The 21,881-nt window shown below is 31.5% G+C and overlaps 1 protein-coding gene across 2 annotated transcripts in view; it reads left to right on the top strand.

The window, feature by feature from the left end:
- Nucleotides 1–21,881, top strand: part of GLS (Glutaminase) — a 42,754-nt gene that overhangs the window by 8,224 nt on the left and 12,649 nt on the right. Inside the window, exon 2 of one of the 2 annotated variants that reach the window (XM_065511125.1) lies at nt 7,884–7,996. In XM_065511125.1, the coding sequence (XP_065367197.1) occupies nt 7,884–7,996 (113 nt within the window). Of the gene's footprint in view, nt 1–7,883; nt 7,997–13,033; nt 13,327–21,881 lie in introns of those variants that run through there. The other variant, XM_065511127.1, reaches the window with a different exon arrangement.

Genomic DNA, 21,881 nt, shown 5'->3' with positions numbered 1-21,881 from the left:
CACTCCTTCCAATTTATGGAATATAAAGTAGGCGTTTCAACCCTTTGCCTGTCACCATACAAAAAAAATTTGCCGTACGTCCAAAGGTTTTTTTGTTAATTGAAAAATAACATAATTTTTGAATCATATGTGATGCACGAACGTGTGAAAGAAACTTGCTGTGCAATACATATGATGGACAGGGAAAGGGTTAATCAACATACTGATAAATAGTTTCAACCGTAAGGTATTTCCTTAGGAGCAATGGTTAGTCAAAAATAAATATTGAAATAACGATAAAACATGATGCTTTTTACATCGTTTTCTTATATATTCTTAATGTTTTAGTCTGCTTTCTTTTTTCGTGAAAATATTTAAAAGTTTCCATTGTTTTGCCAATACTAAGAATATTAATTAACCACATCCTATAAATGTATTTTTGTTAAACTAGAAAACCTAGTACATTTGAATTTATGTTCAAAATATTCATATAAATGTAATTAGTAAAAGGTCATGGTTTTGAAAACTGAAAACATGGAATATAGTTTTCAAAAAAGTTTTCATTGTATTGTCACTTACTGTATATGATAACAAAAGTTACTAAAAATTACTTTACTACAAATATAATATTATGGAACAACCCATATGTTTGTGTTAATATTGCAAATTTTGAAGAATTTCTTAACAGATATTTAATGACAATGAAATTTGCTCTAACCTTGAACTGTTTCAAATATATACAACCAAATAAATCAACCATAAATTTGGCAAAGTTCTGCTAATCATAATATTTATTAATCAATAGATTTATATCTCTGGTGATAAATAAATAAATGTTTTTTAAACTAATGCAGATGACTAAAAACACGAGATCTTTTTAGCAATAAAAAGCGAAATCACATTATCTTATTGTACATAGAAATAAAAGTATTTTTTAACACCTCTTATCAATTGCTCTGGAATAATGTGGAAGATTTCTAATAAGTAACCAAAAGAACTTATTAGCATAAATGTCAAAGGCAGGTATTTTCATTAAAATTTTGGTTTAAAACAAAAATAGCTGGTTTAATTTTTTAATTTATTTTTAAATAGACAACAACAAACTATTTAAAAAGCACTTGGTAACAAAAAATAAATAATAAAAATCCAAAAAAAATACACTTTAAGAAATGTTTGTGTTAATGAAGAAAGCAAACAAACAAGTAAACCAAAGAAAAAAATTAAAAGAAATTGATTGAAATGTGACAAAAACTACAACAAATCTTTAAATTACGCACGTATTAGCAAAAATAACAAAATTTGAATTAATACACACCTACGAAATTGACATTATTTATTCATTTATTTGTGTATTTTATTTAGTTTATTTTTATTAAGGTTTATAATATAAAATTTTCCTTTAGCATATGATAATGATCACGAAATATTTTTTAACAAAAGCTTAATATATAAAAAAAGTATTCACCAAAAAAAAAATATTTGAAATAAAGAAAGAAACAAGAATTTTAGAAAAAATAAACAAGCCCCTCAGTATTGCAAATATGATTGGGTCTTATGATGAGAAAATAAAAGAAACAAAAACAAAATACGTATAATAAAAAAATTAATGAATGTGTATGTATCTATGTATATAAATTAAAATGTATTTCTACACAGATACATAAAAAATACGTACTCGTACATACATACATATGAATTTCTACACTTAAAGAAAAAGTATTGGAAAAGTAATTCGAAATTAGTTATTGAACTATTAAACCCGGGGTAAATAAGGGTGGTCTTGGTTGATACAGTCTCGCAATAAAATCTCTAATTTCTAAAAAAAACGCTGCTCGTTTACAATTTGCCAATGAAAATTTATACTGGTTCAGATAGAAACTGTTCTCTATTCGGATTTATCCAAATACAATCTAAGAGACAGTGATGGGAGAACATTTATAAGACGGCCGAAGGGAAAGAGTACAGAAATAAGACAATTAAGTTTGGCGGTGGCAATATTATCGTGTGACGTTGTTCTTCAGAAAAATGTATGGATTCATTTCATATTAAAACAAGTAAGAGAGCTATATTCGGCTGTGTCGAATCTTATATGCCTTTCACCAAATTATACTTCAAAATAAAAATTTGAAATATTTTTAGGTAAAAAAAATTTTTTTCTTTTTCCAAAAAAAATTTTCAGTCTTTTTTTAAAATATTTTAAATTTTAAAATTTTTGTTTTTTGTTTTTCCTTATTTTTTATTATTTAGCGACAAAAAAAACTTTTGGTGAAAAAATAAAATTCGGGTAAAAAATATTTTTTCCGATTTTGACTCATTGTAGGTCAAACTTACTATGGTTTTATATATGTACGTCGTTGCAAAGGTCTTTGAAATATCTATCATTAGATATCCATACTGTCTATATTAATGACTTAGTAATCCATATATAGGTCAAAAATCGAGTTGTCCTGGTTATTTCCTTATATCTCAGCCATTTGTGGACCGATTTTCTCGATTTTAGCCGGAAGAATTCCGGTGATATTGATGTATGAATCGTGTGTGTAACTTATTTGGGGGCTTCGGAAAGTTGATTTCAACAGACAGATGGACATACAGAATATATGTATATATTGTGGAAATTACAAACGGAATGACAAACTTATATATACCCTTCTCACGAAGGTGAAGGGTATAAAAATATTTGAGCAGAATCTAAATGTTTTGGAAATAAATTTGACGTGGTCATAGGCAATGGGTATTCGAGTTTAAATTATTAAAATGGACCCTACAAAAACCCCTTCGACATGTAAAATTTTTAAACACGTGCCATTCTTTGCTTCCCATCTGATTTCAAAGATTTTATCTATTTATCTTTTATAATTTCCGAGTTATAGGTATTTCAAAATTGAAATTTTAAAATGTCCGCTTTTTTAAAAATATAGGGCGTACTTTTGGACCGAATGGACTTAAATTTTTTTGTTAGTTCGACAACTAAATTACCAATAATATACAAATTTCATTTTCAGTTTAAAAATTCAAAAAATATTAGATTTTTGCTGTTTTTTGGGCGAAATGGTGACTTAACTTTTTTTTTATTAAAAAAAAAACTTTCTTTAACAATTTTATGTTTTTATGTAAGGTATATTTACAGAGAACGTTATGGTATAAAACACATTTCATATTTGTCTAATATGTCGCCCCTACGCTCTTCGGAATTTGACCTATTTTTTGTCAAAATTTGAGATTTTGAGAAAACGGAAAGCAGCTTTGGATACCTTGATATGTTCCCTATTTGTCCCCAAAGTATTTTCACAGCCTCTATGGTCAAAATAGTAAAAAGTCCAATTTTTTAGGAATTGCCTTTGACCTTTGGACAAGATTTTTTACACTTTGTTATTTAGAATGGCAAATTTAAGAAATGTTGAAAATTTAAATGAGTTTTATTAATACAAAGACTTAATTATATGTATATTACATATTTATTGAGTTTCTAAAACTAAAATTTGTATAAAAATTTTAAAAGGATTGCAAATATTAGGAACAATTTGATCCACATTTAATCCAAACTAAGTTTTTTTGTTTAGAAACTTAGTTTAAAAATATTGCACTTTACTTGGCATCGGCACATAGAAGCCAAGCGGCTCCACATGAAACTAAAAGTACTGACTAATCCACCTTAAATCGAAATTATATCCCAGTACGACAATGACCCCAAATACACCTATAGGGTTGTAAACGAGTGGTTACAATCCAATGAAAAGTATGTGTTTTGAAGTGGCCTGCCCAATCGCCAGATCTATATCCCATAGAAAATTGTAGATCTCATATACAGACTAAAAAATGTCAAGAAGGAAGCTTTGTCAGATGTGGTAAAATTTGGTTCAATGAATCGTCGCTGTAAAAACAAGGGAAGGATTCTTTCTTAATTGCTCGCCTAGTTTCAAAACGATTTTCAGAAATTGTTTTCTGTTTATAAGATAGAACTCTTAATTTTAAAATCAGTTTCAAAAGAACATACATACATATTTATGATGACTGATAAAATCGGCCCATAAATAGCTGAGATATAAACAAAAACCACGACTACCTCGATCTTTTCATCTATTTTTCACCAACATTTTTTTGTTTTCACCCAAAATATAATTTTATTAACCGATTTATGTTGTACATATTTCTAAATATTTTCGCTCTGAGATTTCAATGTTTCGTTGTGGTAGATATTTTAATATATGTAATTATCCTGAAATATAGAGAACTTTTTCTTGTAGTGTAAACATTTTAAGAAAATAACATGCTTCATTTTACACCCTGCTCGGGTACATTTAAACGTAGATTTGTACATATATTTTTATAAAAAACACACAATAAACAACAAAAAAGTGCTAAAACGCCAAAAAAAAACCGTTGCGCATTTATTGGCATTGAAAATTAAGTACATAAAAATTTGTTAAAATTTTTCTTGTTTTGCAAAATATTTGCATCTGTTTAGAATTTTGTTTTTATCTTCTTTCCTTTTAATAGAAATTATTTAAACATACAAAAGATAATCTATTTTGTTGGTTTTATTTATATTTTTGAAATATTTTTTTAATGCATCATCAAAATAATTGTCAAATTGTCACACTGACTATTTGTCCTTCTCTCTTATTACTCATACTACGTACATACACACCTGACAAATCATTAAGAGAGAACAAGAAAACAAGTAAATACTACCACTTACCTAATCACGTGTTTAGTGATAATGAGTGTTAAGAAACTTATTTGTTGTTGTTATAAAAAATTTAAATACTCACGGTTTTTATGTACAACAAAAGCAATACACGTGTTAATTGTTTGTGTTGTTGAATTTTGAAAAAAGTTTTGTATAGAAAACCACAATAAAAAAGTCTTTGGCCAATAATTATGCTCTACAACTCTAATTGAGTGGAAAGGGTTTAAGCTGATAGGTTTAAGCTGATGTTTGTAACAACTAAAAATATGTGTTTGACGAGAATAGTTCTTAATAATGTTGTACGGATTGGCAAAAAACTGAACATAGCTCCCATATAAGGCCCAATACCGAAAATCGAATCGTATTGCGAAAAATATATCTTGTAAAAATATTAATATCTAGATAAAATTAAACATCAATTGAAAATTTACATAAATCTGCCACTAAATTTTCTGATTATAGGTCCATAAATTTTTGAACAGATAAGTTTATTGTATGTAATCTAATTTTATGAGGTCCAGTCCATATTCAAATATTCAGATCATAATTGCTAGTAGTTCCGATATAATTTTCATGCAAAATCGGAAACTGTAATTTGGATTGCCTGATAAATGATGGCTTATCTTACGTCTATTAATAATCCTTTAATTTGTTTTCGACGTAGGGTATCATATGATTGGGCTTGGACGGCGATATATTCCTATTTGTTATTTTTTCTTAGAAAGTTTGAACGTACATACAAATATGAGCATCTTCCAAGATACAAACATTCATATATAGTAAACAAAATAGAAAGTATGGTCGGTCAAGCCCGACCATATAATACCCTACACTAAGTAAAAGAGCAAAAACATTATTCTTTTAAAATTTCAATAATTTATATTTTTGAGTGGTTTTCGGAAGTGGGCCTTATATGGGGGCTATGACCAATTATGGATCGATCACCATGAAAGTAGGTCGTGTGATTAAGGTCTATAAGTTTACTATGTTGAATTTTGTGTGTATACCAACATTTTTAAGCGGTTTATGCACGTTAAAGTGATTTGCGGAAGCGGGTATATATGGGAGCTATGACTAATTATGGACCGATCGTAACAAAAATGTGGTGACATGAATTTTGTATATATAAAACTTATTTGGAGCGCAATTTGTGGAGATACATTTATAAATTAAAGATTTATGACCGACAAAGTCCAATTTCGGAAAGACATTTGTATGGGGGCTAAGTTAAATAATGGACCGATTTCAGCCAGTTTCAATAGGCTTCGTCCTTGGGCCGAAAAAATAATATGTACCAAATTTGATCGAAATATCTTCAAAATTGCAACCTGTACTCTGCGCACAAGGTTTACATGGACAGCCAGCCAACCAGCCAGACGGACGCACGGACGGACATAGTTTAATCGACTCAGAAAGTGATTCTAAGTCGATCGGTATACTTTAAGGTGGATGTTAGACTAATATTTTGCACAAACGCATTATACCCTCCCCACTATAGTGGTGTAGGGTATAAATACATGTTTACATATGTTCTTTTCATTATTTACATACGTTCGAATATTAGCATGTGCTGTGTGAATCTAGCCTTCATTTTGGGAGACATCAGACTTTATTGATCGTTATGTTTTTGTTTTATAGTCTTCGCCATCACACGTGGTGAAAGATATGTGTTTGTATGTAAATTTATCATTCTGTGTGTAGCTTAGAATTATTTATTTCATCTTAAATTATAAACAAAAACAACTTACACCCCTGTTGTATATTGGACTAGTCACTTGACTAGCGAAAAGTTGCCAACGAATTCAACGGTCACCATCAGGTCAATCAAGTATTAGCGATCACAAAAATTATGTCAGTAAGATGCCAGGCGCGGATCCAGAGGGGGTGAAATAGGAAACCCCCCCCACAACCGAAAAGTTTTCATATAAAAAAAGGAATAAAATGGAAAACAAATTTTAATTTTATTCCTCCTGGATCCGCGCATGATGGCGAGAGTAAAGTGTCGCTTTAGATGAATTTGGGTTAGTAATGTTACCGGTCTCTTGAGAAAATGAAATGCATTGTCAGATGTAGAACTAATGAGACTGGATGTGTGAATAGCCAACAAAGTTGAAATTTATGTAATTCTGGTTAGAGATGGGAGGGTATATCAGTGAGTACAGGATTCTATTTTTATACCCTTCGCAAGGGTATATATAAGTTTGTTATTCCGTTTGTATACATATTCTGAACCGTCTGTATGTTTAAATCAACTTTCCGTAGCCCCCAAATAACTTACATGATGCATACATCAATATATCGGGAATTCTTCCGGCTTGGTTGCTATTTAAAATCGGCCAACAAATGGCTGAGATATAAGGAAAAAACCGGGACATCTTCGATTTTTGCCCTATTTTGATCTATTGCTAAGTCATTAATCTAGACAATATGGATATCTAAAGATAGATATTTCAAAGTCTATGTATTGCAACGATGTATATAAGGCTATAGTAGGTTGGACCGACAATAGGTCAAAATCGGGAAAAATATTTTTTAACCCGAATTTTTTTTCATTAAAACAATTTTTTTTTGTCATAAATTCTTTTTCCAAAAAAAATATTTTTTAAAAATTAAAAAAGAAATTGGAAAAAAAACTTTTTTTTAAAAAAAATAAAAAATAATTTGGAAAAAAAAATATTTTAAAAAATGTTTAAAAACAATTTAAAAAATAAATAATTTAGTTTAAATAAAAAAAATAAAAAAAAAAAAAATATTTGAAAAAAAAATTTAAAAAACAATTAAAAAAGAAAAATTTATTTTGTTTAAATAAAAACATTTATAAGTATAATTTGGTGAAGGGTATATAAGATTCGGCACAGCCGAATTTAGCTCTCTTGCTTGTTTTTCTATAAATGATTTTGTCATTTTGATTCTATATACAAATATTATTTGTAAATTATTAATTACTTTTGTTTGTGTAATCTATTTATTTATAATTTAGTAAGTAATAGGTCATATGGTAAATTTTAAAAAAGATAACAGTTGAAAAAATAAATACAAATATGTAATCGAATTGTATTAATTAATTACTACCTCAACAAAATTGAAAAGATTAAAAAATGTTTGTAATCATGTAAATATAGTTAAGAGCTTTGCGAGTCTAAAATATTTTATAGTGATACAAAATTCTCTTACTAAAGTTAATTTTTGTTTGTAATTCCTTTCTTTACAGCGCCATCAAAGAGCAGCTCCATTATTAAATTTAGTTTTTGCCAACAGAAAATTATCCTTTTATGACACCAGCAATCATGCACCAACACACGAGGAATCAACGGAAACCAAAATGTAAGTTTAATATTAAAAATTCATTTACTTATAACATTCATAATATTAAAATATTGATTGAAATATACTAAATAAGTTAAGAAAATGGGTGCAATTTCTGATTCAATCATTTCTGAAGCAATACGAATGAAAGTAGGCCAGCTGACAAACCAAATCCCGAATAAAATAGGTTGCGATAGAGGTCATAACTAGAAAAACAATAAAAGGAAATGGAATTTACATCAATATTAATGAATTTATTTTTCAAAATTGGCAAAAAGCATTTAAAAATTATATTTGAAAAAACTCTTTAAAATCATTCAAAGATTTTCTTTGTACAGTTTCATTTAGTGTTGGAATCATTGAGGCGAAAGATTTATTTAATGTCACACTAGAGGCAATGCTGTTTGGACTATGATCACACTTGGGGATTAATGAATATCAAATTTTGGAATCACTGATTATTATATTGAGTTCTCATAGCTTAGTTCCCAAGCTTAGCCTTGGTTTGAGTGATGGTTTTTTTCCGCAATAAAGAATAATTTTCTCATCAAGTCTAGCGGTAGTCTGCTATCAATGGTTGTCTAAAACACAAACTAAATGACGCAGCTTGTTCAAATTTTGACAGGATTCAACTGACAGATTCTATGTTGACATGAGCAGTGTAGCGCTTTCAGTTAAGAGACGGAAAATTCAAAAAGTCACGGACTTAACAATAAAAAGCTCCCTAAACTAGGCTAAGATTTATAACAAATTTCTAAATATGTACGATAATTTACAAAATAACAACAATTAATATTATCTAATAAAACAATTGTTTAAACTAGTTACATTAACAAAAAAAAAAACTGACCGTTCGTTAAATATAAAAACACGATTTCACAAGTGTTCGTTTATTTGTTATTGCAAATCAAGCAGCAACTAAACTAAATATTACTCGTCGCATAGTGATGTAAAATAAACATCGGTCTAAATCATTTAATCTAATTAGATCTGTAACTGTAACTAATAGACACAATTTACGAATACATGACAATTTGTATTGGTGTTAGTAGGTCTTTATATTTTTAGAATCAAAAAATTCAAATCAACAGTTTTTCAAATTAACATCTATTTCACAGTTCAAATATTTGTTAAACTATAACAAAATATGTATTTTACATACATTGAGTAGTTACTTTGTCATAATAATATTTAGTGATTTTGTTTACCAGTTTAAAAAAAAACGTTTTTAACCATAGAGAAATAAACATAGAGTGGAAACTAGAAAAAAACTCAAACAACTAAAAATACTCACAGAAATTACAATACGAGTGTTGTCTTGGTTTTAATATAGTTTGTTTATACTAATACTTTCTCACCACTTGGTTTTTGACAACTGAGTTAGATCTTTGACAGCTGAGCTTCCGATCTATTTGATTTTTTCTATGATTTCTAATTTTAAACCAATCATTTGAGTTTTCAATTTACTGGTGTTGAATAAAACATAAAACTAAAAATATTTAATTTAACACCTTTAGAAAAATAAACAAAAATATGTTTTTGTTTTTTCTTTAATGGCTTAAATAAAAAAATATCAAATTAAACAATAATATTTAGTTTAATTAAATCTATTTTGGCCACGATACAACCAGAGCTTCAAATTAATAGATTCAATTTTAGCTTAATTCACTAAAAACTTAATTCGAACTTAATAAAAATGTCAGGCATTTATTCCAAAAAACCATTTCCAAAATACATATATATCTTTAGCTTTATTCAAAGGCTTTTATTTAAATAGAATTTGTTCATCGTTGAATTAGTTCATAATGGAATTAATTCAAAACAGAACTCTTTCAACGTTTGAACATAGAATAAATACATAGAACGGAAGGAGAGAGAAATGTCAATGAAAAAAAATTAAGCAACATTACTCTCTTTTCGCACATATAGGTGATACAATGGGGATTCCAGCACTACAATCACCCCAAACACACCCCCATGTTGTAACGTGTTTTCAAGTAGCCTGTCCAATCTCCAGATCTTAAATCCATAGAAAACCTATTGGAAATCGTGGATCAAAAAATAAGAACTCAATATTATACAACAAAGGAACCTTTATCTGACGCGAATATAAGGGAATTTTAGCATAAAGAAAGAAGAAGAAAGGTAGTCTTAAAAATAGCAAAAGGCGAAACAAAAAGAAAAGCAAACAAATCTGCGTAAGGAGGGTAGAATGGTTACGGATTCTAATTCATCGTAGAATATCATTTCAACAGCCAACCTATTTCCCTGATAAAACCTAGTATGTTACACAATTTACAACTAGCAACACTCCCAAGTTCATATACAAATCTAGTTCCTAGCCATTTAGATCTAAGTATGACTCTGTAGTCCCGCCCAGCTGAACATAATGTTCTCTACTGCCTCCAACTCCTTTACATCCCACCACACTCTACAAAAATCCTGTGTGCTATTATCCCATTTACCTATAAAAGCCCCAATTGCACAATGACCGTACAATTCTGAGACTACACCTATACAACCCAATTAGTGTTTTGGTTGCCTTTGCATCCAGTTTTGGCCAAAAAACTTTAGACACTTGACAATCCGTCCTACTATTCCAGGACTGGTTCGTGGAGTCACGGAATCTTTCAAAGATTAGCCTGCAGTAGTGACAAATAGGAAGTCTTATTCCCCGATCCTTAATATTATGTCCCAGATCTGAGATATGTCTGGCCAGTACATCTGTATTACATGACATTTCAGAGCGTTAAGAACTGTGTACATAAATTGTCGATGCATTCGTCAGGGAGTCTGTCCATCTTGTATACATCAGTGAAAACTGCACCCCCTTCTAATAGTTGATCGGATCCAATTCATTCATCCCCACTGGGGAACTCTACTGGGGGTGAAACGAAGTTATAGGTCGCGACATTATGATCTGAAATTCCTGTGGGAATATTGTCCTGACCTATAAGACCTACCTCATACAATATCTTAGTGTGACCTTCCCCCAATGGTTTTACTAACGAGGACTCAAATAACTTAAGTTAGCTTCTTTCCGCCCTTCTTTAATGTCTTCTGAGTATTTATTTTCCATGATATTTGTTATCAAGGAAGGTCCCTAAATTGGTCTCTAAGGGAATACAATTTTATCTCCTGGCTGTCGCTCTTCTCTTAACGAGACAAGATAACATAAATATCGTTTGGTTTCCGGATCACAGAGTTATACAGGAAAGTATCTAGATTAATGAAAATAATGAAAGTATCTAGATTAATGAAAATAATTCCACTACTTTAAAGGTTCCACAAAAATTTGGAGTGTCTCGGTATACCCAGATATTTTAATGTCGGCGTGGCTCAGGCAACTCATCTCATCTCAAGGGCTTACCACCACATTACTTCCATTGTCGCAGTGGGTGGCTTGAAAAAGTCCTAGTTTTGATATAGTAATTTCTGTAGAAACTACGGCGATAAGAATGAGAAGGAATCTGATATATACGATAATCTATCAGACATAAGAACAAACTTTATCCCAACTACTTTGTGCCCATAACATCCTTGAAACATTTTAAAACATCACTAATAAAACCCCCAGACCCCAAAAGCCTTTCAAAATCCCGATATTTGGGTACAAGTAGCCAAGACTGGTAAACCTGAGTCACAAAGTATACAGAGGTGTCAGGAGACAGAAAATAATTTCGTTGTATATTTGTCTCTTTCTTTATAAACTGCCCTTTTCATTGTTTTGTTTATTTATTTGTTTGTTTTGTATACATTACTTTGTCTTCCATATTCGCGTTGCTTTAACACATCACAGATATTGTAGTACAAAATATTTGGTATCCCTAAGAGAACTCCCCTATCATCTGATTTTGAATTTTTGAAACGTCAAGTTTGACACCTCTTGTGCCTGAGTAGTGACTCAGTTGTACTAAATTGTATTTAACGATGATTTGTTGTGGAGTCATTAAACTCTTTAAATAATTCCAAAATATTTGTCAAAATATCACACTTAGTCATACAATTTATGACAGATCGTTGACACACAACTACATATTTCATAGAAAATGCAAAACTGTAAATTAACTCTATAAGAAGTGGAAAATTAAAAAGGCACATTGGTAAATCTAAAGTTTTAATGCTAAAGAGAATTTAAAATAATATAATTTAAACTTGATTGGGCAGCCACTTTTATGTATAAAAATTTTCATTGTGCAAACTAGTTGAAATATATTAATGAAATTAAATTAGTTCTTTCTTCAGGTCATGTGATTAGTAGCTTAAATCGATGTCTATTGTTTGATACAAGCTACACAGTAAAATATAAATTAAAAAACATGAAGTGAAAATTTTACACTGAGTAGAAGATAATTGAGCTTAACATTTTGACATAATTTTTGAAATAAAAATAAATTTTTACAAACTATTTCAATACTAAAATAAAGAAATCATTTTCAATACAAAAATATAATGAATGTATGAGAATATTTTTAAATTTGTCACTATAATTAATGTTTGTTTATGTTTTAAAATTAATGATAATTAAATATTAAAATATTTAACTAAATTTTCGTAAAATAATTTACAAAATGACGTATGTACGTCAAAAGGGAAAAACTGGGGGGATGGTCTTGAATTCAAAACTAGTTGATTTTTCTTTTACAAAATAAAAAAAAAACACGTTCCATATGGTTGAGTTTTGACGCCAGCAAAACTATAAGAAAAAAGTGTAGATTTTGAAAAATAAAAAGATCTTAAATTGTTCTTATTTAACTAAAAACATATAAAAATGTACATAGTATGTTTTTATGTATATATGTACCTTGAAGAAACAACATTTTAAAAGTACAACAATTGTAAATAAATAGAAATTTATTTGTGTTAATTGAAAATTAGCACTTTTTTTCGGCCACAATTCGGCAAATTTTTAAACGATTTTATTAATTTTTGGGTTATAAATATGAGAAATTTAAAAACCTGCCTCTTAATGTTGGCTAACGGTTGCCAGGTAACGGTTGAAATTTTAAAACGCATCAAAAAATAACTGCTAATAAAAAATACTTAAAAAAAAAAATGGCCACGAAAAATTTAAATCTTCTCGATATAACCGACGATTTGGTGTTACCGGAAATACACACACAACACGATCCCTTATTGAGTGTCCAAGAGAAATTAGTTAAAGATTTAGAATTAATGAGCACCGATGAATTAAATACGATTTTACAAAGTTCTACGGATGAAGCGGAAGAACAAACGTTCGAACCGGATTTAACACCGGACGAGGCGGTCATTAACGATATGGTTCAAGGTTTATGTACGAAAAAGCAAAAGACTACATTTGTGAAAATTATCGCTAGATATATAAGGTAAAGTGAAAAATAAGAAAATTACTTTCAAAAGAAACGTGTTAAATACTGTATGTTAAAAAAATATACATTTTTGTTGATTATAAAATCTATTTATCACGTGGTTTAGTGGAAAAAATAAGTGATTATTGTGAAATTGTGCATAAATTAATGAATACTAAAATCTCTGATCAATTTTGTTTAAGTTCGATATTGAAAATTTATGTGGATCTCTTTAAAATTGTTTAGAAAATGTTTAAAGCAATTTGTTTATCAAAGGGCTCATTTAATCAGTGAGAGCTTAAAATCTTGTTTTGTAAAATTATTTTAAACTAAATATCTATAAATCGACATACATAATATAAAACTCAATATTGGAATATTAAAAAGGATCAAGGTTTTAAACCACTTATGAAAAATGCAAATATACCTAAATGGAAACCATGAAGTGATTGATATTGTGAAAAATCTGCTAATACCACCGGAATTTGAGCCCATACATATATGTATGACATTGAAAAGGACTTTGAAAAAACTGGATTCTTTGGATTTTGAGCATATACATAAATATCTTTGTATAGCCGTTTGCAACACATTTTTTTATTCTTGGAACATCACTCAGGGGATGACCTCTACTCATGCAATGCATTGTGTTGGTACTAGGAAAATAGGTTATAAGAAGAAGGATAGAGGGAGTAGTGTTTGTGGATATTTGATTTCAATTTCCTACATTGACGGACGGTACGACTAAAGAAAGAATTTTCTCTGTAGTGTGTTGAGCAATGCACTGACCAATCGACCACGAATGGATGAGCCCCCGCTGACGAACTCGTATTTCGTAAGAAACTACGGGTATCGGGAACAAGTTCCCTAATTTCATCAGAACACATTCCATTGTAGTATCGATAGAACACAACCCACATTGCGACAATGCTCCAGATAATCAATATAGCTGGGTACCCTACTGTCATCGATAAGCACCTTCGTCCTCTCCTGTACGCGGTCGAGTAACTCAAAAACAGATTTCGAAGTATTACATGAGAGTTGTATTCCATTTTGGTTCGGACATAAGTGGAGAGTATTGAGGTGAAGTATTTCTTACGCCGTCTTAGAGAATCGGGGCACTTTATACTGAATTGTCAAGCCTAGAACATCGAGAACGTTTGTGTGTTAACATACAACATTGAATCGTACGTGCATTACAATCGACTCTATTCGCACCAACCCCATTCAGAGATTGTCACAAGATTGCCTCATTGCTCCAATTTCCGAAATGCTTGGCCTATAGTTGAATGAATATGAATGGCAAATGTTGCTGTTATCTGCAAAAGAATAGATAGGGTTGGAAGTTTGTCGTACACAGAGAAAACAGATTCGTGATAGCAACCGAATTTGTTGCCAATCGAATGATTCTGTTGCACACATCGAATTTTTCAGTTCTAAAGAAGAATTTCGGTTGAAGCAACCAAACTTTTGTTACCCTTTCCAAAATTCTGTAGAAGGTCATTTAGTGAAATAAGGAATAGAGTAGGAAAAAGAACGGAGCCTTGCGGTACCCCTGAATTAATCTTGAACAACTCGTATAGTACGATCTCTGAGAAAGCTCGATATAAATCGCGAGAAGTCCTTACCGACACCAAAAGCAACAAGTTTCGATAAGAGAGGTCCCAGCCACACCCTATCGAACGCCCTAGAAATATAAAGAGACAGCACTTTACTTTCGCCAAAATGGTGAAAAGAACGACATCATATTTCCGATAGGAAGGCCGTACCTCCGGTCGTTAAGTAAATTGTTCGACTCTAAATATTTCACAAGAAGGTAGTTACCATACTCTCCATAACTGTGAAAAGTGCCGAACAAATTGCTATTGGGCGATCATTGTCAGGGAGAGGCTACCTTTTATGGAATTGGCGTTACATTAGTAAACTTCCATAATATAAGAAATTCGGCGGTTCGGTATAATATGCGGTATAATGTGCTTCGACGGGCTAGCGTCAATACCCGTGCTAGTATATCTTCCGGTCCAGGAGACTTGTTTATATTGAGATCCGCAAAATTCCGTCAAAAGATTAGATTTATCAACCGGGTCAGTGAATAATTGGCCATCCTTTAAAAGAGTAGGTATTGAGGAACTAGAATTATCCTTTATTCTTTTAAAGAATGACCAAAAGCTTTTACTAACCCGGAGAGCAGCACGATCTTTGGCTAGGAGTAGAAATGTTTCATGCCTCAGCACTTTTGCACACGAACATCTCGCCCAATGCGTAGCGATTTAGATTCGGCATTTCCTCTCTGGATCTGATTGCAATTTAGGACTTCTGATTAAACCAGGACTTTTGCATGGATTTAACCGAAATTTTCTTTGTTCGAATGATGGTTTTCATTTCCATCATAATTATGTTTTCGACAGTTTTCGTCTGGCATTGACCAAGAAAGAGAGCTTCCAATAAAAGTGCCGAAAGAAATCGTTGAGCTCAGCCCAACGAGTCTATTCGTAAATAAAAATAGAACATATCTTAGCTGGTTGTGAAACGTTAAGAAGTTTGGAGAGCGAAAGGGAGGCCGAAATGGTACAATGATCCGAATTACAAAGAGGTGTAAAATCATCTACTTCATACTTGTCGGAGTGTAAAGTTAGAAAAAGGTCGAGGGTGTTGTGTTGGTGCCCATCAATATATGAAATTTGTGTTAGTTCATTCACTAAACAAACGATAACACGTTTCTACCGGCTTTGCTCGTTCTTTATGAAATGAAAAAAAAAACAATTTGAAAGACCCATATATGGGTAGTTATAAGGTCCAATATTCAATGACTCAGCTACATAGATCCTCCTGTATGTAAGCGATAGCCTGGGTTATGTTTACTTTGAGGGCATCGGTCAATTTCTGCTTATTCGCATAAACATGGGACTTCAGAAAATCTTACAAGAAAACGTGTAACTGGGTCAAATTGAATGATCTTTATAGCCAATTCACGTCTCCTCTGTGAGAGATGAGTCAAATATTCATTGTGTCGTTCTCTATGTTGAACATAGCGACGTCTTGCTGGAACTAGATATTGTCCCTCCCATATCATTTAATTCAATTAGACCACATCAATATCCGGGGATTTGTTGACATATGTATTTCGTTGCCGATGCTGACAGTTATGACGTTTGCACTGTTTGATAATAAAGTTTTACTATCTGGACATAGTGATCTATCGTGTAACTAACATTTTAACAGGTCTATCCCAACCAATGTCAACATTGGGTTATTGATTGGAGTCAGGCGATCACAAGAGGGCATCAGGATATATGTAGTATTTTCTTCATTAAGTAAATTTGTGAATGAATGGAATTTTGTGTTGTATATCTCTATTATGACCCCCGTCGAGGCACTTAAATCATTGTTTCTGAGTACGTATTAGCTCATCACCTCCCAGCGGGAAAGATGCAGTAAAGAAGCCTTCCTAAAGGTATTATTTTGCGGCATTGCAAAATCGTTTAAATTTTACACAGCCTGTCATTGAGAGCCAAGGCCTTGCATACTCGCATCTCACACATAGCTTATAGAAGGCCTACTTAAGAAGGCATATTAGAAGGTTTTCTTGAAGGTCTTGAAGGTTTGTAAGGAGACCTTTCACGTAATGCCTCACAGAATGTCTACATAGAGCCTGCTGAAAGTCTGCTGAATCAAGCCATTAAATATGGTTATTAGGGAAGATATTCTTAATGAATTCAGAATAAAACCTAAATAAAGGACTTTAAAGTATCACGTGTGAAGTTTTATATAGTATAAATAACGACCTCACGCGATGTTCACAACACCAAATGTAATAGAAGACTAAATTTTTTAGAAGATTTTGTTCCATCTTCGGATTTTATTAGGCCTGTCACAGAATTCCATTCCGATCGAAAATGGAACATCTTCTGAGAGTAGGCAGGGTGGAATGGGTATTGGATCTTATAGAATGTGTAAACAGATCTTTTAAAAAACCTACAAAGTTAAGCCTTAGAAATTTTTCCCGCTGGGTTTTGATGTCTTTATGCTATATCTCTGTACAGGTGTCTATAATAACTGGACATCTTCTGAGTGGGTTTTATGTGATCGGCTGTCTATGATAAACTCTATGACCTATCGGACATTAAATTGGTGCAAATTGAGAATGTTTTAACGAGCAACAGTTGGTTTTACGATGGGGACTCTGTTAGTTTTAGATTTCACACTGACAACCATCCTTGGCTAACCTGAAGTCAACGAACTTGTTTTCCATTGCTGTAATAGTATTTGGAAAACCTTGTAAAAATGACCCAGTTTTACAAGAAAATATTCAATTTTGTTTAATATTAAACATTAAATGCGCTAATTTTTTTTAGTTTGTTAAACTTATGTATATGTAAATAGCAAAATCATAAGCATATATTTTATTTTATTTATATTTATAGAAATTTTTAAAAAACCTTAACAGTTTTTATTTTATTATCTTATAACAAAAGCAAGTGGATTTTGAGCGTGTAAAATAAAAACAAAACCTGTTGTTCATTTTAAAACTAGCACGTGATTTATTTTATCTACAAAAAAGAAATAAAAAAAAAATTGTAGTATCTATTGACTTAAAATAAATTAAACATGTGCCATCCTCAAACAATTTCAACATTTAGCTAAATATGTATGCAATTCTAAACGAAATCAATATTTTAACAATCTATCTATTCTTTTTTTATGATTCATTTATAACAATTTTGATTATCTTTAAATTTATTCAATTATTCATTCATTATTTATCCATTTGCAAAGTAATGCGTATAGAAATTTATTAATCATTTACTACTCGTAGACGTCTATGGTAATTTTTCCGCAAATAGTCAAATGATTAGATAAAATTATTGTCATCATTTATTATATACATACATATGTATGTATGTACGTACATACTTTTACTTATTTTTTTTTAGTTGTCTCTGTTTAATTAGCCAACTTGAGTTTCTTTATCATTTGATGTTTATTTAGCCAAAAAAAGTAAAACAAAAATAATAAAAAAATGTGGTAAAAATCATGTTGAGTTTAATAAAACAATATTTAATTACGGTTAATATACGAGCCCCCTCCGTTTATTAAACGGTGCGCCGTTGTTATCATTATTTAAGGTTTAACGTCAACCAATTGGTTAACCAACCACTTTTTTTACAGTTTAAACTTCGTACTATGGGTGTGATTAATGCGAGATTTTATATTTTCCATTTAAGTATTTCAATTTCGTTTTATTATGCAATTTTGAATGGGCCACTATTAATAATATATCAGTTTTCTTTAAAAATAAGTTTTATCAATAGACTTTAAGAAAATGTACATATCTAGCTCATTTTTTACCCGAAATATGGTTTCTCCTTTCGTTTTTTATACCCACAATCCAAAAATATGTGGGTTAAATTGATTTTATCATTCCCTCAGCATATTTGTTTTATATTCTGGGTCCTCATAAGACTCTAACCCCCAGTTTCTCAATCTCTGGTTATTTTTTATCGTGACGATAAACTGACAGTTCTCATACAAAAAAAAATATTAATTGGAGGTTTATTGTTACGAAAAACAATAACCAGATGTTGAGAAAATGGGGGTTAGACGATCTAGCTATGTCCGTCCGTCTGTCTGTTAGTTGAAAACACGATAGGTCCCATATGAAAGGAGCTAGCTGGCAGAAATTTTATGTTGGAAATTAAGGTTTGTTTGGTATTGAAAATGGGCCACATCTATCAATGATTGCTCCTAGCTCCCATGCAAATGTCACTACACAAAATGAGTTTATTATACGGCAATCCTGATAAAATTTTACACAGATTAGTTCTAAGTGCTTTGAAATTATACTGAAGTATGGTGAAACTAAACCATAACTGATTCAAGTCCTCATAGAAGGCCAAAACTACATATTGCTGATGGGTATACAAGATTCGACACAGCCGAATATTTGTTTTCTAGATTCCGCTCTATGTATATTTCTCTATGATATATACAAGCCAAATCCTACGACTACCTTGATGTTTATCCAAAACTTATGCACAATAACAAGCTTTTGAAAGCTTCCAGATAACGGATAATAGAACTGAGATCATTTTCTGAATTTTCCCATTTTTCTGGCAACATATGGATTCTGAGCCAAAAGAATTGCTCATCTTTTGAGGCCAAGAACGAATTTAGGATACTCTGTTCCAAAGTGAAACTTATTACAGAGAGAGTATTCTGTATCGATCGAAACAAATAGTAATAGGACGGGGCAAGATCTGGACTACAAGGAGGGTGAGGCCAAACTTATAGATAGAACCCTTTTGAGGGCAAGAACGAATCAAGCCAATATCGGATATTCTAGTTATTCTAAAGCGAAGCGTATCCAAGAAAAACCTTCGATCGAAACAAATAGTAGACGGGGCAAGGTCTGGACTATAAAGCGGCTGAAGCTAAACTTTCCAACCACTTCATTCTAAATACTTTTTAACAGTTATTGCAATATGCGACCTAGTGTTGTCATGATGGAATATTACGGTTTCATGTCTGGCAGCATATTCTGGACGATGCTCGCTTCAAACGAATCAGTTACGTTCGGTACAGGTTCCCTGTGATGGTCTGGGTAGATTTCAGCAGCTCATAATAGATAGGACCCTTTTGGTGCCACAAAATACAGATAATTTTCATAGAGCCGTGGATATTTGGCTTCGTGACGATTCGGCAAGTTGACCGGGCTTTACATACGATCTCTTACGCTTCGGGTTATCGTAATGGATCCATTTTTCATCGCAGGCAATGATTCGGTGCAAAAATTATTTTCTTTTATAGCGATCAAGCATCATTTCGTACATGAAAAATAGTCTTTCAAGGTCTCTATGCTTCAATTAGTATGAGTAGGTCCCAATTATTTTACAAGCTCATGTAGAGTTCGCCAACAATCTTCATTGAGTAAAGTCTCCAATTCTAGGACTTCAAACGGTTTTGGCTGTCTGCCGTGTCATTTTTCTTTGGTATCGAATCGGCTGGTTGGTCGGACTTCACATATGCTTCGGGTTATTGTAATGAATCCAGTTTTCATCGCAGGAAATGAGTCGGTTCAAAAATTATTTTCTTTTATAGCGTTCAAGCTGCATTTCGGACATATAAAATCATCTTTCAAGATCTCACGGCTTCAATTCGTAGGGTAACCAATTTCCCTGCTTTTAGATGAATCCAGCAGACGTTTTGAAATTGCTGCTTGAGTAGCTCCCAATGATTTTGTAAAATCTTGTTGAGTTTGACAATAATCTTCATGGATTAATGCCTACAAATCTTGGCGTTTCTACTTTAAGCATCATTTCGGTCATACAAAATCGTCTTTCAAGGCTTCAATTCGTAGGATACCCAATTTTCCTGCTTTTGGATGAATCCAGCTGCTTGAACACGTTTGGAAATTACTGATTGAGTAGCTCCCAATGATTTTTCAAACTCTTGTTGAGTTTGATAACAATCTTCATGGTGTAATGCCTCCAATTCTTGGTCTTCAAACTTTTTTGTCGTCGGTGCCAAAATCACTACTTCTGAACCGAAGAAACCTCTCTCGCACGTTGAAACCGATGAAACTAGAGATGCCAAACGGGGAATCCCGGGATTTTGATATTCTACATGCCCGAATATCGCAAAATGATGTTCAGCGAAGTTGTTAAGCTCAACGAAGGCTACAATATAGTAAATAACAGAGCGGTTTTTTTCATCATATTTTTTCGTAAGTTATCTAACAAAACTGAATTAAAATAATCTTCAAACGAAGTTGATTTTATCTCAAATGAGGAGCTCGAACAAAATTAAAATATATCGATTGCTCAAACGCTAATAACGAACAATAACGAAACCAAATTATAATGTTGATTTGCAACTGAAATATCTGAAAGATCTAGAGTATTTGCAAACGATTTTGCCAATGTGAAATATGTTTTTCGGCAGCAGCATTTGTTGTAATAAAAATTAGTAGCCAAATAAAACATTTACTTTCAATTGTGAAGACATATCTACGTTTCTTTCATATTGTTTTCGGGATTTAGATTTCCCGAAAATCCCGAACCGCGCGATTTTCAAAAATCAGTCCCGATTGGCATCCCTAGATGAAACACTTGCACCATTAACTTACGTTAAGCAATCGGTGTGCTTCAGTGGCACCTATTTTCAAATTAAAGAAGTAATGCAATACTTCCCGAATATGGCGCTTTGTTGGTACAAAATTCGACATTTACGAAGCTAAAAAAACTTTGTTGTTCACATTATAAATTTCAATAACTAAATGAGAATAAACGACAGATATGCACCCTTCAAAATTACATATAAGTTATTAAAAAAAACTGTATTCAAAAGATACGCCATCTATTGTACATCCAGCATTTTTAAGTCCCAATTAACACCCAATAATTGTTTATGAGTAATAAGAAAACTTCCCTTTTACTACAATAATACAAAATGTTATTTGAAAAAATCTAAATGATGTCAAGGCCACAAATAAAGAATTTAAAATTGATCTTTGAAAATATGTTTTGAGCTATAGAAGTATCTGTTTAGGCATAGATAAATACACATAGATCGGA

Source organism: Calliphora vicina, chromosome 5 (assembly GCF_958450345.1).
Source record: "Calliphora vicina chromosome 5, idCalVici1.1, whole genome shotgun sequence".
Classification (NCBI taxonomy): Eukaryota; Metazoa; Arthropoda; class Insecta; order Diptera; family Calliphoridae; genus Calliphora; species Calliphora vicina.
Note: the sequence above shows the minus strand (reverse complement) of the source record. Positions and strands in the feature narration are given on the sequence as shown.